This window comes from Triturus cristatus, chromosome 12, assembly GCF_964204655.1.
Source record: "Triturus cristatus chromosome 12, aTriCri1.1, whole genome shotgun sequence".
In the NCBI taxonomy this organism is placed as follows: domain Eukaryota; kingdom Metazoa; phylum Chordata; class Amphibia; order Caudata; family Salamandridae; genus Triturus; species Triturus cristatus.
Window position 1 is genome coordinate 683,987,936 of NC_140595.1, and position 16,843 is coordinate 684,004,778.

At 47.6% G+C, this 16,843-nt stretch overlaps 1 protein-coding gene across 4 annotated transcripts in view; it reads left to right on the top strand.

The window, feature by feature from the left end:
- Positions 1 to 16,843, top strand: part of LOC146780087 (uncharacterized) — a 145,569-nt gene that overhangs the window by 33,805 nt on the left and 94,921 nt on the right. For all 4 annotated transcript variants that reach the window (XM_085636716.1, XM_085636719.1, XM_085636718.1 and 1 more), the window contains exon 2: positions 15,495 to 15,633. In XM_085636716.1, the coding sequence (XP_085492842.1) occupies positions 15,495 to 15,633 (139 nt within the window). The remainder of the gene's footprint in view (positions 1 to 15,494; positions 15,634 to 16,843) is intronic.

The window sequence follows — 16,843 nt, forward strand, 5'->3', positions numbered from 1 at the left end:
TTACATAAACGGTGAAGGGGTCCGATATATGCAACAAGCTACTCAGCCTTTGCCAGAGGTGTCCTGATACAGGTGTGGGCTGGGGTACCTTTAGAGTTCACGAGCACTAAGATCGATAAGGATGGAAGATACGTGTTACTAACCGGGAAACTATGTGGTAAGGACATAGCCATTGGAAGTATTTATGCCAGAACCACGATCGGTTACTTCTCCTGAGGAAGCTCTCGGCCCACTTGACAAATCTGCCTTCAGAAGCCATAATACTCGGGGGAGATTTTAACTGTGTCCAGGACATAATATTGGACTGCTCACATCCCTTCCTCCCAGGAACACAGGCATTCCGCACAGCAGCAGGATTCTGAGATTGGAGCAGCCATTGGGGTCTGGTTGATACTTGGAGGGTACAACATGCAGCAGATAGGGAATTCTCCTTCTTCTCCCCCTCCCTCCTCAACCATCTACACACTAGACTAGATGCCTTCTTTTGCTCCACAACCATAAACGAGACAGTCACACATACCGAGTACCTGGGGCGTACATGTTCAGATAATAGCCCGCTGTTATTATTTCATCGACTCCCGAGAATTGGGCCTCCGATCCCCATGTGGAGGTTCAGGCCCAAGCTGCTGGAAGATGGCCCTTTCAGGGAATCCCTAGCCAGTTGAATTGACGCATATTTTGCTACGAACACGCACTCTGCCTCTACAGAATTAGTAGAAAATGAGGCTTTTAAGGTTGTGGTCCAAGGACACTGTCTGGGTCAGTTGGTAGGAACTGCAGAGAACTTATGTAGGGAACTAGATGCGCTGGAGAGACGCCTACACACCATTGATAACAGGCAGGGAACAGACGGGACAGCGCTAGTGGACCTCTCAGACGTTAGATTCCAGTACACTGAGGCACTGGAACGTCTCAGGAAGTTTGACTATAAAGGCTATCTGGCCAGGGTACATGACGGAGAGGGTAAATCAGGCCGATTACTAGCACAGCTGTTTAAACCATAAACACGAGGGTCCCACATAACATCAGTAAGGAGGCGGACATGGTTTTACATGACCCGGAGGAGGTCAACAACCTCTTCAGGGAATACTATGAAACATTATCCGCTGCCCCACTACCACCCCCACCAGATGCAGTTAGGGAATTTCTGGTGCCCCTGCAGCTACCAAGCCTAGGCAGAACACAGGGAAGAACTGGGAGGGCGGGTAGCCTCGACAAGCCATAATGGCAATGGCCATGGTAAAGACGCCAGGCCTGGGTGGCCTGCCAGCCAAGTTCTACTCAGCATTTGCCTCATAGTTGGCAACCCGACTGGAAGCCCTTTATGCCACATCATTAGAACTAGGGTGACTTCCAGACTCCACGCAAAGCTCTACTGTAATTCCGCTCCCCAAGATTATCCCTCCAGGGTCCCGAGTGTGCGACTATCGACCGTTATCCATGCTCAACCTGGACTTTAAAATCCTGAGCAAGGCTCTAGCAATGAGACTGCTCCCACACATGCCCACGCTTATCCATGCTGATCAAAATGGGTTAATCCCCTTTCGAAATAACTTGTACAGTCTGAGGAGGCTATACTCCATCCTGGAAGCCAAATCCCTCGAGCATGCTGCAATACTGTCGCTAGACCTTGAAAAGACTTTTGATACAGTTAGCAGGGATTATCTCTTGCATGCATGGAGAAGGTGGGACTCGGGGAAAATTGGGTAACCTGGGTTAGAATATTATATGCCCGCCTGACAGCTAGAGTTAGAACAGGCGCAGTAGTTTCTGCCCAATATGGGATATTCCGCGGCATAAGACAGGGTTGCCCGCTGTCACTGGTGCTGTTTGCACTAGTGATTAAACCCCTGGTGGCGCTGGTCCACCAAGGTGGGATGGGACTGGGACTGTCATTTGACATGAGACAACACGTTGTTTCCTTATATACAGATGACCTGCTGATTTATTTACAGGAGGCAGTGGCCGGGTCAGCGACGGCTTAGTAGCTCCTAGATAGATTTGCTGTCTTGACGGGGCTGCGAGTAAACAGAGCAAAGACTTACCTTTTCCCAGTGGCAGGGCCACTACTAAGACCACTTACACTTCCAGGGTACCTTAACTGGGCTCAAACCACATTTAAATACCTGGGCATACATGTCTACCACTCATTGGTGGATATGCGTGAGGGTAATCTTGATAGGGTGCTTCAATTGCTCAGATCCTGTGCAGCTATCCAGAGCTCACTGAACGTGCCAGTGATGGCACGTATATCACTGACCAAGATGGTAATTTTGCCCAGATTACCGTATCATTTTGTGAACCTCCCTCTAGTGTTGCCCAGAAGTTGGTTTTCCCCTCTAGGTTCATTAGTGTGGGACTTAATATGGGGAGAGGGGCACAGAAGGGTCTCACTGACAACACTGCAATGCCCGGTTCGGAATGGGACTGGGGGTCCCCAACTTTGAATTTTAATATTTGACCTCTCAACTGCAGTGGCTGGCCCAATGACTGGAGGGTGCCAATACGGAGGGCACATTCATGGAAGAATTGAGCTCCCACCCCACCCTATTGTTGGCCAAGATACAAGACCATAAAGTGGGGACCACTTACAAGTTGACGCTGCAGACCTCAGCACTATAGTGCTGGAAGAAAAGCTTGGCTAAGTTGCCCGCGACCCCCAGGTATTCACCAAGGCTGCCACTGGTGGGCCTTCCCCATGGAACCCACGCCAAATAGTCACCTCGGAACAGTTGTCAGAATGGGAAGAGGTGGATCTCAGGACGGTGGGTGACATCTACTGAGAAAGGACTCTGATCCCCTTTGTGGAACTTGTAAAGCAAAATGGGTTGCCAGTGGATCAGTTTATACAGCATGAGGCCCTGGTCTGTACTTTCAGAGAACTATGGGGCAGAGGAGGAGAGGAACCGGATACACATCCCTTACTTCATGCACTGCTTACCTTAGGGAGTGCTGGTCACCAAGTAAAGTGGCTATATATGACACTAGTGAAGGCATCGTTGAAGACGTTACCCAAGAACAGAGAGCACTGGGAACAAGTATTACATAAACAACTCATAGATCATCAATGAGGGAGGGTCTTGGTGTCCCCCAAAACAATATCGTGTAACACAAAACTGAAATATATTCAGTTCAATTACGTGCATATGACATACTTGTCCCCACACAGAATCTGAAGGATCCATGGAGGTGAGGCATGGGCGTGTCCAAGATGCGTCCAACAGGATGTGGACTTTATCCACATGGTTTGAGCCTGCCCAGTGTTGACCACCTTTTGGATTGAGGTGGTCCAGAGAATGGGGGCGACATTGGAAAGCGAATTAAGCACCACTATGGAGGTGTGCCTATTAGGCCTCTTCCCCCACCCACCGAAGCGAAAGGTAGGAAACAAGTTCATTGACTTGGCCATGGCCCCTGCAAAAGGCGGGTGGCGATGGCTTGGAAGGCCAGCACAGGACCACGAATAGAAAGTTGGAAAAGGGACCTCACGAACTGGGCTGAAGCAGAGTCGAGGGCACTCCACAGGGAAGAAGCGAGGGGGTGAGAAAGAAGCCAATGGGGGACCAGTGAAGGGAGTTGGTGGGAGCCTGGGAAAGTCTAGATTTAGCAGAAGAGACAGTTTATGAGGGAAATATTGAGTAAACGGACCAAAATATTGGAACACCACAACCAAGACCCGAACGGCAGATAACAAGACTACATAGCAGAAGCCGAATGGATGGCCCAACCCAGTGGGCGTCTCCAGACTCCCCACAACATAAATAAGCAACAAGGAGCACACAGGCGGAAACTGGATAAGCACAGGGCATAAGATAAAAGTTAGCATTTCAGTCTATAATAGGCTTCCATTCAAACTGGGATTACATGAACACAAACGCGAATTAAGCGAGAAAAGGGGTTGCGTGATACTGACTAAGAGGAGATAAACAACTCCGAAGAAGTCAGATCTATAATGTGGAATGATGTCACATGAAGAAAGCTGCGTTAAAATAAAGCAGAACACTATATCCCTCTTGTGAATAACTGATTTAGATTTGAAATGTAAAAGACGTCACTGAAATGTCGAGATTGTATTTCATATATTCTGTCAAATGTTGGACAGTAAGTTTGGAAATGCCGATAAACAAATGTATTTTTAAAAAGTGTGTGGGCCCTGGGAACCCCGCTCCTGGGGCCTGCCATGTAAATGAAAGGGGAGGGGGCGCACAGCCCCCCTTCCTGAACCCTTATGAGGCCACAGGAGCCCCATTCCAGGGGCAGAGTTTTTGAACAAGGGGAGGCAGGTCCACACGGTCCACCCTCCCCAACCGTTTACGGCCCCAGAGACCCCATCCCCCAGGCCTTTTTCTTATTTTTCTAAGGAGAGGGGGGCGTGCAGCTCCCTCCCCAAACCTTAAAAGGCCCCAGGAACCCTATCTCCCGGGTCAGCTCTCTTGTGTCCTGGGGAGCCTACCCCTGGAATGCTGTTTTAATGCCCTAAGCATGCGGGCAGGGAGTACTTGTCTGCTCCCACCTGGCAAGAGCTGCAAAAAAGCTCCTGCCAGAGGGCAGCAGACACTAGTTACCCAGCCTTGCTTTTTACTGGGAAACTCAGATTGCTCCCACCTGGCTGGAGTATGGACAAGCTTCTGCTCTTGCCGGGTGGTAGAACTGCCTGTTCCCACTGCACCCAATATGGGTGCATGATGGAAACCGGCAGGGCAGCAGGGGCTCTATGCCTCCTACTGCTTCCCCTAACACTGTGTATCTTGCTGGTACTTTGGGGTACCCTGACCTGGTGGAGGGGTTCCCCAGGCCAGTAAAAGCTCAGGGAGAGGATTCTGTGCAGCTCCCTTCCCTTAAAAAAGAAAATAGCCTCAGCCAAATTGACTATTCAGCACACATCACCATCCCTGAACACACCAGTTGCTAAACTCCCCAGAGGGACTGAGAAGACATAGTTCTATGATGACCAACCAGGTAAATAAATATAGCTGGCAAACCCAGAGGCATAGCTTAGTCAATAATGTTGGGGGGAGTGAGTCTGAGATTTTCCAACAAGCAGCGTGGTTTACCCACTAAAAGAGGTCAAACTGTAGCCACTAGTGGATTAATGGACAGGGTTAGGAACATTTGTTTTGTGTTATTAAGACAAGTAGGCTTTGTCAGTACAGAGCCACAGTGAGATAGTCCGGACTTCTTTGTCTGATCCAGTCCATTTCCTGAGGACAGCAATGTAGGGGAGGGAGGCCAAGAAGAGCACGTCTGACATTCACATTCCAAGAAATCAGCCATCTCAGAATAAGCTATAATATGTGGAAGCACTGGTAACAAAGGAGGTAACATGCACTTGTGCGTTAGGGGAAACAAACAGTACAACGCAGTCATTACAACGCTCTACCTTTACAACGCAGCTCTTACAACGTAACTGCCTTTACATCGAATGCCATTACCATGCATGCCATTACAACGCATGTCACTACAACGCATGCCATTACAACGCATACCATTACAACGCATGCCGTTACAATGCATTATAAGGTAAGTAATGGGGATTTTTTAGTTTTAGGGTGGGTATGGGTTTTGGGGTACATGGTAAAAGTAATTTTTTTCCCCACCACTATCCAACCCTTACCCTTCTGTTGCACTCACTGGAGTGGGAATAGTAATTTCTACCCCTACACTAATCAATACTTACCCCACTGTTGCCCTAAAAGTATTATGGGTTGTATTGGTATACATTGTAATGGTATGCATTGTAATGGTAGTTTCAAAAAATGCGTTGAAATGGCATGCTTGGAAAATCATGCGATGTAATGTTAGTTGCGATGTAAAAAACGCATTATAAAGGCATCCGTAGTAAATGATTGCGTTGTAACGTCAAATATTCATGTGGTAGCAATGAAATAAAGGGGTGGCATGCACATACCAACATGTGAGCTATCTCAGAATGAGCTTTAACCTGTGGTAGCACTGGTAACATAGGGGACGGCATACACATTCCAAGAAGTGAGATGACTCAGAATGAGGTACAACACGCGGTACCACTGGTTAACCAGCATTTGCAATACAATAGGTCTCGCATTTGCGAGAGTTTAATCTATTAGTATTGTAAATGACAATGCCTTTTATCTATGTAAATAAAAGGCAATGACATTTACAATGCCAATAGCGCAAACTTGCGTAAATGCGAGACCTATTGCATTGCAAATGCTTGTTTCCTGACGTGACCTGACTGCTCCTCACACAACAAGCACACAGACGTCTGAGCACAACTTTAAGTAAGTGGTGAGGCCCCAAAGCGATCACACACGACCCCCGCTGTGCTGTCAGGCAGGGAAATCGCCTATGCAAACAACGGGTAATAGAATTTTGATGACACTGCCACTGAAGGCCTCTTTTTAGACGAGTATCCCTGTTCCCTGAATGAACTCAGCTGCCTGCTTGCAGAATCCTGTAACCTTTCCTTAGTGCAAATAATTGGTTGGTATCTGGATTGAACCAAGACTTGGTGAGAGTAAGATGGTCGGCATCTCTAAAATACGGTAAAATTGAGTGAGTGGCAGTGTTTGCAGTTGCAGATCAGCAGTTTATTAAGGCATGTTTTAATTCTGGGGGTTCTGGCAGATTGGGCAGCTTTTCGGTCATGTTGATGTCTTCAAGATTGCTGTGACTGATTGATCATAGGTTGATATTGTGAAGTCGGACCCTTCATTTTGCTTGGATCTCAGATGCACTTCAGGTAGAGAAAGGGGTTTCATTCAGAAGGTGCCATGGTTATTGTATTGTACCCTTACGTCCTTTGGACTCAGGGTCATGAGGGCAGCAGAAAGAATGTAAAGTAAGCAGAGCTTTAAGAACCAGCTTCATTCTCATTGTTTTCCACTCCTTGCCCTCTCCTAGTATCTCAGCAACTAGAAAGGGTCTGTAAACCTAAGAGTAGGGATAAAAGGCTAGCACTGTGATGTCATTATGGGTCAAAGGGTGCATGATGTCACTTCCACTACTCCGGCATTTTGAGTATTCCATGTTTAATCCACATGCAATTTAAACTTTTTCCGAGCTGTTAAGAGAAAAAAAACACACACACAGCACACCTAAGAGCTTCACATTGCGTGCTGTCGAAGAGGAAAACGAGGGATCGATAACATGGCGGCTTGTCAACGTCAGCTGGCTTTGTGATCAGAGACTATCCATCCAGTGACTGACGTTTTGCGTCTCGTAACTTCCTGATGCTGTGTCAACATACGCACGGCTAATTAAGTTGAAGTTTCGCATAAATCCCACGGATGGCATTTTGGCAATTGCTTTCGGATTCTAGATATAAGAGAGTAACCTATTTGCAAGATTCTTCAGTTTGAGCAGAGCATGCTGGACTGGCAGTGTGCGTAAATCACGGGTATCACATTAAATGAAAGAAGTGACAGTGTTTTTTGGAACACGCATTCGAAGGATTAATTTAACATGAAAAGTGATATTTAACCCAGGAAGTAAATATGGGAAAAGCAGTGTGCCTCATGTGTGTAGATAGGAAGATTCAACAATACTGTGCATAGCCACCAGGCCATTCCCGATGGAAAAGGGTAAATTGTTAGTAAACTAAACTAGCTCCTTGTCGTGCAACGTAGGAAAAGTACATAGCACTGCCCAAATATAACAAATAAAGGTGAAATAAAATGCCACTGCAACTCAGGCGAGACCTAAGAAGCAATGCGGGAAATGAAAGGGAAACCTTTTGGTGCACCATCTGCCAGCACCGCTTAGAGATCTTCCGCGGGTTCTCCTAACTCATCAGGCTTTGGCAGCCAGAGCCTAATCCCTTCCCATCATTAGAGTCAGGGACCAGCGGAGCCGCTCGCAGAAGTCACGGGCTGCCCCCGCTGCTCTTTAAACCTGTAAAGGCAGCTGATGGAGACTTATGAAGCCGCGCACACCTTTTGACACCCACCATGCGACGATTAGCCAGCTGTGTCTCGCATGCCTTCCGCGGCTGGTCTCAGAGGCGGCCACTGGACCAGCCCACGAACACTTGCCAAGTGCCGCTTCGCTCTGAAACGGCATGTATTATTCAACTGCCTTAAGACTGTAGATGTATCTTTCGGTATCGGTGCGGCGCGCGCGTTTTTTTAGGTCTCGTGCCTAGCGAAGCAGTGCGCAGCACTGCTCGCGCAGCGAGAGTCCTTTTGTCCGGGGTTCCGTAACGGACCTTGGAATTGTACACGTTCGTGCGTGTTTTTAGTTTTGGCTTCCGTTATTGGGCTTTGAGTGCGTGTTTTTTTTAAACAGTGCACGCAATAGGCCAAAGGCAGATGCATCGCTCCGTCCATGGCCTATTGGTGTCTGTTACGTGCAACAAAGCCCATTTGGTTTCAATTATCGTGCCCAGACACGGGTGCGATAATTGAAAACATATGGCTTGCTGTGGCGCGCGCTCACCACTAGCGGGTGTGTTTTTTGTTTTACATTAGCGATCGCTTTCGCGATCGCTTTCAGTGCCACTTGTTTTTTTTTTTTATAGGGAGATAATCTATCTTTAAAGAGGCGAGGTAAATGAGGCAGGCCCTCGGCAACTGTGCTTTTAACCTGTGTTTACTGTAACTTCTCGACGCTGTAAAGAAGGTGAGGATTTGTTCTAGCATTCCTGGTCTGACGAATGCTCTCTATTGCCCTAAATGTTTCCTCACTTGCAGCTCACCCCGTGATGCTTATCACTCTGTTTTAACCTTACAGCTGTCGGACTGTTTACCATACTGTCTCTCTGTCAATGAACGTTAGTACCACAGACTAGTCTTCTAGCCTTGTGCCTGTTCTTGTTGTGTGGTAGTACCACACATAAGTGACATCCGTTGCAGATGAACGGCTAGTGCTAGTCACTTTCGAACCTTCATGGGTTTACCAGGTTTCAGTTTGTAACTCTGACAAATTATTCACTTTTCCCATGTCCTCTTCACTGTCCTTGTGTGTTATTTTATGTAAAAAACATTTTTAGTTGCAGAAATAAAACCTTGCATTGGTGTGGAGTGGCCATGTTTTCGTTTTTACAGTGGCTAATACACTTTGTTTTCTGTCACATCTTGCCTTTTTTTCCTTTCTTGCTCGTTCTCCTATTTTCTATTCGGCCCTTCATAGTTCTTTCTTTCTATAGGTGTCCACTTTTCAGTGTATTGCTCTCTCTCTCTCTCTCTTTTTCCTCTTTACCTACTTCCTTTTTCTTATCTTTGCTTCTTTTTGTCTTCTTTGCCTTTGTAAATGCTTTTTTCTTCTTGTGTTTTTTACCCTTACTTCTAGTCTCTTAACCTCTTTTTCTTTCATGTTGCACTCCTCCTTCACCTCTCCTCTCCCCTCCTCTTCTCTCATCCCATCTTCCCTCCCATTCTCATTCTCACACATTTCCTCATCCTCTCATGTCCTATTGCCTAATATCGTCAATCTACCTCCCATCTCTTGAGATCATCTCAAAGACAGCGCAAAATGTCCATTGTCTAAATATGAGCAGATCATTCACTCTCGTTTTTTTTCTTCTTTTTTTGCATTATGGTACTGGCAGTCTTTCTTTTACTACCGGTAAAACATATATTTGTCTTCTTTCCGTTTTTAAATGCCTTTTATCTTCTTGTGTTTTTTTTACTCTTCTCTTCGTCTCCCTTTCTTTCCTGATTCTGTCCTTCTTCACCTCTCCCCTCCTTTTCTCTCGTCCCATCTTCCATCACATTCTCATCCTCTTAGATCTTTCATCATCCTCTCATGTCCTACATCAGAACCACACCACAGAATTCCACAACATGCCACAAAATTCCACTTCATGCCACAAAATTCAACAGTAGACCACATAAATAAACTCCACTACACAAAATAGCATTAGAGTGTATTACACTCTATGTCACACAGTCCCACTCCACATAATTCCAGTACACTCAATACCATATAAATACTATCCACATATTTCTACTGCACACCATGCCCCATAATTCCAACACAAATCTTCTCCACACCACACAATCTATCCCCACACAATTCCACAGTTAACAATTCCAATTAAATCCACATAATTCCACTCCAAACCACAATACATCCACTCCATACCAAAACACATAGATAAAAGATATTGCCATATACAATGTCAGTAGCTCTAACTCTCTCAAATGCGAGACCTATTGCATTGTAAATGCTTGTTCTTTGTTATCCTGGGCTTTAAAACGCTAACACTAAGGGGCACCACAGACCTGAGCTGCAGCAGGGAAATACACCAGTAACCAGTTGCTGCAGAAGTGAACTCATAACAAGGGAAAGGCGCTCATAAAAAAACAGGGTGAGGGAGTAACGACGGGTTCAGTGGTAACCCTGACAATGGTAGCACAAAACACAAGAACTTCTAGAAATCTGCCCCTTTTGTGGCACGCGTGCTGCAGAAGGGAAATAAGAGCACAAATGCAGGTTTTTGTATGGGAAATGTTGCAGATGTTTGAGTGGGTGACTGCATGCTCCCATGGTCCGATGCTGATTCATCTGCACATCCCATTGCTTTGGTCATCGCTTTTTAGGGACTGTGGTGGTCAGAGGGACCCTAAAATTGCGGGCGCTAAGCGGCATAGCTGAAGCATGTGAGCGTGAATAAAACGGTTTCCTGGTCTGCATTGGGGTTTTAATGAAGACAAGAGTTGCCCACCGTCCCCGTCGCTGCATGTCATCGCACTCCATTAGCGCATGCCGGGGGACCCTCTCTGTTCCTCGCTATTTCATTGCACTATGTAAATGGGGAGATTTCAAGGAAACGCCGGCATGATGAGGCATCTGACATGTGTTTGCCCGCGATCCCCCACCCTCCCCCTCTCCTCCTCAAGCATGAGGCAGAGCCTCCAGGGCAGAGAGCCCTCGGTGCCGGGGATGATGCAGAAGGGGCAGCTCCCCCCAAAAAGAGTTTCAGGACAAAGATGGCGGCCACCTAGACCCAGACCTAGATGACTGTGGCCGTCAGGAGGCAGTACACAGGGTATACCGCCTGCTGCGTCAAGGCCAAAACACCTGGCTGAGCGGGGGTCTGCGCCCCCTCCACCCAGAGCCTTGCGTTTTCTGTGCCGCCGAGGGGAAAGGGAGTAGGCGGATGAAAGTGCAGACAGCGTGTCTTCGTCGGGAGGGAGGCATGCTGTCACGGGCTCCAGGGCTATGGGGGCCTGCTGTCTGACCATGCCCAGGTCCAGATCCCTCTCGGTGCTCGTTGGATGGGTTTAACCCCTCGGCATCGGCAGCCCCCTGCACCCGTTCCCGCCTAAGGTGGGGGTCGGGGGCCAGCGGACCCTGAAAAGCGCAAGAAAGTCTAAGCAAAATATCCAGTCAGGGTGGGCAGGGCCTAATGGAGACAGGGCGGACACCAACCCCGCTTCCAGAGAAGCCAGAAACAAAAGCAACAACAATAGATCTTGTCAAGGCGATGCAGCGCATGCGCTGCAATGCAAGCGAGACCTAAAAAGGGGGTGACATTACACATTCCAAGAAGTGAATCATCTCGGAATGAGGTACAACAACAACACGTTAGTACTGGTAACAGAGGCTGTGACATGCACATTGCAAGAAGTGAGCCATCTCAAAATTATGTAGAACGCGCATTAGCAGTTGATTTAAAGAGGGTGACATGCACATTCCAAGAATTGAACCATCTCCAAATGAGGTATAACATGCAGTAGCACTGAAAATAAGGGGAGTTGAAATGCACATTCTAATAAGTGACCCATCTCTGAGTGAGGTATAACGTTCTGTGTCACTGAAGATAAAGGGGTGATATACACACATTACAAGGAGGGAGCCATCTCAGAATTAGGTATAACAAGCAGTGGCACTAAAAATAAAGAGTAAGCCATGCATATTGTTAGAAGTGAGCTGTCTCAGAATGAGGTATAAGGCGCATTAGCAATGATAACAAAGGAGTAGACATACACAATCCAAAACGTGAGCCGTCTCAGAATGTGATATAACATGCACATTCCAAGAAAGGAGCCATCTCAAAGTTAGGTATAACCCACGGTACCATTGATAACGAAGGGGATGACAAGCACATTCCAAGAGGTAAGCTGTCTCAGAATGAGGCATAGCATGCCGTAGCACTGTAACTAAAGGGGGGGTTGGCATGCACATTTCACGAAGTGAGACCTCTCTGGATGAGGCATCACATTCAGTGGCACTGAAAATAAAGGGGTGCCATTCACATTCTAAGAAGTAAGCCATCTAAGAATGAGGTTTAACGAGCAGTGACCCTGAAAATAAAAGAAGAAGCCATGCATATTGCAAGAAGTACGCCATCTCAGACCGAACCATAAAATGCAATGGCATTAAAAAAATAAGGGGTGACGTTTACATTACAAGAGTAGACCTATATCATAATGAGGTACAATACCCTGTGGCACTGAAAATAGAGTGGTTGACATCTACATTTCAATTCTAAGATCGCATACACACAACTGTGACTTAAGCAAGTGCAGGGCCGGACTGACCGTAGTGGGTACTGGACGTTTTCCCAGTGGGGCGGATGGGTGCTGATGGTTTTGGACCAGTGGGGCCGTTTTTAGGTCTCGCCTGGCGACGCAGCGTGAATGCGCCGTCGCCAGCGAGATCTATTGTTACTGACTTGCTTCGGAAGGGAGACAGGAGATGTGCATGAGCAGGACGGACTGGAATTGTGAATGCGCTCGTGAACGCGTACGATGGCGTTAGATTAACTCGCAGGAGAAACAAACAGACTCGCGTTTTTTTTCCAAAAGCTTTCATGTCAATTGCAAGCAAACCTTAAAACAAAGAGACTACAAGGCGCCTTCAGTACACCCACCCTGCACGTTCTAGCTCGCCAAAAGCATTCCGTATAGCCGCTTTTAAAAACCCTGTCCTTATCTCATCCCCCGCATGCTCCTGGTTGGGCCCTTACCTCAGATGTTGCTCTGTTGGCAGCCGGCAGATCCACAATCTCCACAGCCCACTCACAGCCTCCTCTGCCTCTCCCTTGTCTATAGTTTTTTGGCATAGTGGTGCAGCAGTCCTCCCCTGCCAATTCCCAGTTCGTGGCTGGGCTTCTCAATCGCATCGCATCACCATTCCCCAGCGCGCCCGGACAGCCAATGTGCACACTCATGGCATGTCTTCTCTGGCTATCTCAGAGCGCACGGACAGGCAATGTGCGCATACCGCTTGTGGCATTTGAACACAGCGCGCACATGGCACCCGTTCACTTCCTTCCCTCGCGCACAGCAGATGGAGCGGCCCAAAGAGCAATTTAGTTTTATCTCCTTGCAGGAGCAGGTTGTGACAAGCAATGTCCACGATTCTGCTTTTTAGCAAGGGATCCGTTCTTCCTGCAGGTATGAATGCAAACATAACAGATAGACATGAACTTGCGATGTTGCCTTGTGGCCAATGATGTGCTGCTTTGCCCTATACGGGACACTAATCACCTCCGCTGGCGTTCTCCGATATGCTTCAGGCACTTCTCACCAGGGGATGCAGCGCAGGACCCGTTGCCGAACTCCAGGCCCCTGGCCTCTCTGAAACTATGCTCCCTTCTTAGGCAGGAGCATCGGGGCGACTGCAGGCGGACCACGGCCTGCTCACTGTGTCCCACCAGCTTGCGTCTCTGTCGGCACACTCTGATGCGGTTCACCCTCCCACCAAGGGGACCAGCCAACATCGCTTGAAGGGTTCGCTTTCAAGCACCCACAGTGCTTGAGAGGTTCACTTTTGCATTAAAGCATCTCGGGATCCGGTTTACGGTCTGGGGAGGGTGGGCAGCCGACCCTGGAATGCAGCAGGCGGCATGAGGGAGTTACGGCACGTGCTATCCGTTCTCCATCTTGTTATTTTCATCTCCTCATAAGCTCCGAATCCTTATTGCAGCACAGACAGAGAGCAGTAAAGATCTAAAAGAGGCGCGGTTTGTGAAGTGCCTGCACCCCGAAGCCATGCTTGCTCCCCGGGAAGCAGCTGTTTTCAGAAGCGGAAATGAAGCTCTCGCCTCTGTTTGCAAACACTGCAGACAGAAGTCATGTGCCGGGTCCCTTTGCGTTTCCTGCGCATGTGTCCGTGGCTTGGCTCCCCTCAGTGCCCCCGCTAAGGCTGCCAACCTTTCCCCTCCACGTCGTACGTCACTCGCTGCCTGAATGCTGACAGATTAACGTTTAAGGAAGAAGTGGTCTGCACACAAGAACCGTGCACTTCCTACAGGGGCATAACGCACACCTCTGCGGTGTCCCTGGCGTGGGACACTGGCAGCAGGATGGAACACCACAACCAATTACAGAACACAACAAACATTTGCAATGCAATAGGTCTCGCATTTACACGGGTTTGAGCTATTGGCATTGTAAACGACAATGCCTTTTATTTATTATTTGTTTTTAAAAAAATAAATAAAAGACATTTTCATTTACAATGCCAATATCTTAAACGCGTGTAAATGCAAGACCTATTGCATTGCAAATGCTTGTTGTTACTGTGGCCGGTTTTGCAGCAGTGCTGCAATATCGGCCTTCTGTAACAAATGCGCAGCAGCAGTGCTTCCCACCAGTACCTGCGGGAACCCCCCCCCCCTCCCACTTAATTGCCAGGGCTGGTTTGCATTCCCAGTCCTGCCCTGAACAAGTGTGGTAAACCAAGTGTCTAGTTATCAAAACACTCTTTATTTACATTGCTTAGGAATGACATAGCATGAAGATATATAACAAATAATCATTTGTATTCTAAGGAACTAGGAGTACTTGTACATGCTTGCACTGTGATTCTCAGCATTCCAGTTCCTGACCACCACACCTTAGGCATGACAGGGTGCAAAGGTAAGACACTGTGCATGGATAAGATCATCTTCATTGGCAGTACACAGGAGTGGAGTGAGTGTCAAGAAGGGGCCCTCTGCACTGCTTATGGCAGGCATCAGGACCCGACTGGCACTGCCAGGCCATGATCCAACTACGAAAATATTCAGGGGATGTTCCACCCCATGCACCCGCCCCCTCCCTGAAGCTATGCTCCTGGGCAAATCAAACCCAAAGCTTCTATCTGCTTGCAACCAGAACTGTGTGAGCACAAGGATGTGTCCTTTGTACCCACAGCTTCGCCCAAACACTGGTACTAAAGGTCATCTTACCCCTCAACAGGGAGGATAGCATGGGAAAAGCCATGCCTAAAGGATTAGAAAGGCTGAAAGTGCCCTAGACATGCAGAATGTCTTCTGAACACCAATATGCCAAAAGAAGAGGGGGGAATTTCCTTCTCCGGCGCCATTGGAGAGTTGAATAACTGACTCACCTTGTACTGTGCATAGTAATGCCCATATAGAGATCGAAGGCCATTCCCAATCTCACCAGCTATTAGAGTGGACAAGAATGCTTGTAGAGCGCGACCTTCCGTTGGGGTGAGTGATAGCCTGTCCTAAAGACGAAGATGCGAACAGATCAAAGGCAACTATACAATGATCATGATGGTATGTCGAGGAGGGGTTATATTGTCTGGCCCCATAAAACATGTATTTTGTTTTACAGGTTGGTGCCAGCATGGATTTATAAGTGGACTATGCGGTCATTGTAAAGATCGTCTGAAGAAGGACCTCTCACCGGAGCAGATGAATTATTATGCTCACACTAATACCAAAACCCTTGTGTGCCCTTCTTCTTTTATCAGGTAAAGAACCCCTTTTGTAGTGTATTCACCGTGAGCTTGGGTATTTGGGGTACTTGTAATGTGCCTGTCCCCTAAGTGCATGTCCCAGCTTCTTGTGTTCCTGTCCCATAATCTTTCCCACCACAGACTGGTAAACCTGCCCACAATCACCAGGTGGTAAGCTTTAGGTTCAGTGGAATCTAGAAGGACATCTTCCATAGCACCTATGCTATTGTTTACACTATCACTTCTCCATCCTCTTATCGTAGTGGTCATCATGTGACGTCATGGGCGTTACCCATCTGTTGTGTCCTGCGAGACACGTTCTAGTGTCTCGACAGACACAGAGTTAGTAGCCACTCCCCTATGGGAGTGGGCAAACTTGCACCCCCACATGCATCCCTCACAGGCGTCACGAGTGACGTGAGCCTGTCAATAAAAGGGCCCGGGTGCACGTGCTCAGGTCCAGTTGAATGACCTTAGCCACTTTGTCTGTGTCAGTTCTTTGCCAGCATGTGGGCCTATAGCCCACAACACCACACCCATCAATCACCCCTAGAGACCAAAGTCTGCCCCTGACCGAGTCCACCACTGATCAGCAGTGTTAGTTCATAACTAGGCCTGGGTGGTAAATTCCGTTCCGCTCGCGGAATTTGGGTAATTTCGCGTTCCGCGGAGACCGCGAAATTGCCCAAAATTCTGCTTTCCGCGATTTCGCGAAATTTTTTGCTTGTTCACGTTCTTAAAATGCGTGTTCGCAAGATATTTCTCCCCGAGCACGCAAACAGCAATTGTGAACAGGAAAAAGCATCGCAAACAAGCAATTCCGCGTGTTCGCGGAATTTCTGCGTGTTCGCGGAGATTTTTTTACCGTTTCGCGGAGGTTTGCGTAACGCGATTACGCAAGTTCCGCCCACCCCTATTCATAACCCGGTCACCAACCCTGCCCCTTACCTTAAATTATACTGTTAACTAAATGTAACACTCAAACCTAACAATGCAAAGTAGTTTGTCTCCAAGTATAAATCCCTCCCGCTAACAAAATGCTAACCATACACCCCAAATTCCTATCAATCTAATTGTCCAATCATGCATCCTAATTCTACCCATCAACGTGACCCCTGCCCTCAGTAGTTAATCTGTGATATACGTTTGAGTCAAGTAAAGAGAACATTAAATCTACAGAGATTTAGTTGGATGTATTGTTTTTTTATTTAATTTGTTGGGCAGT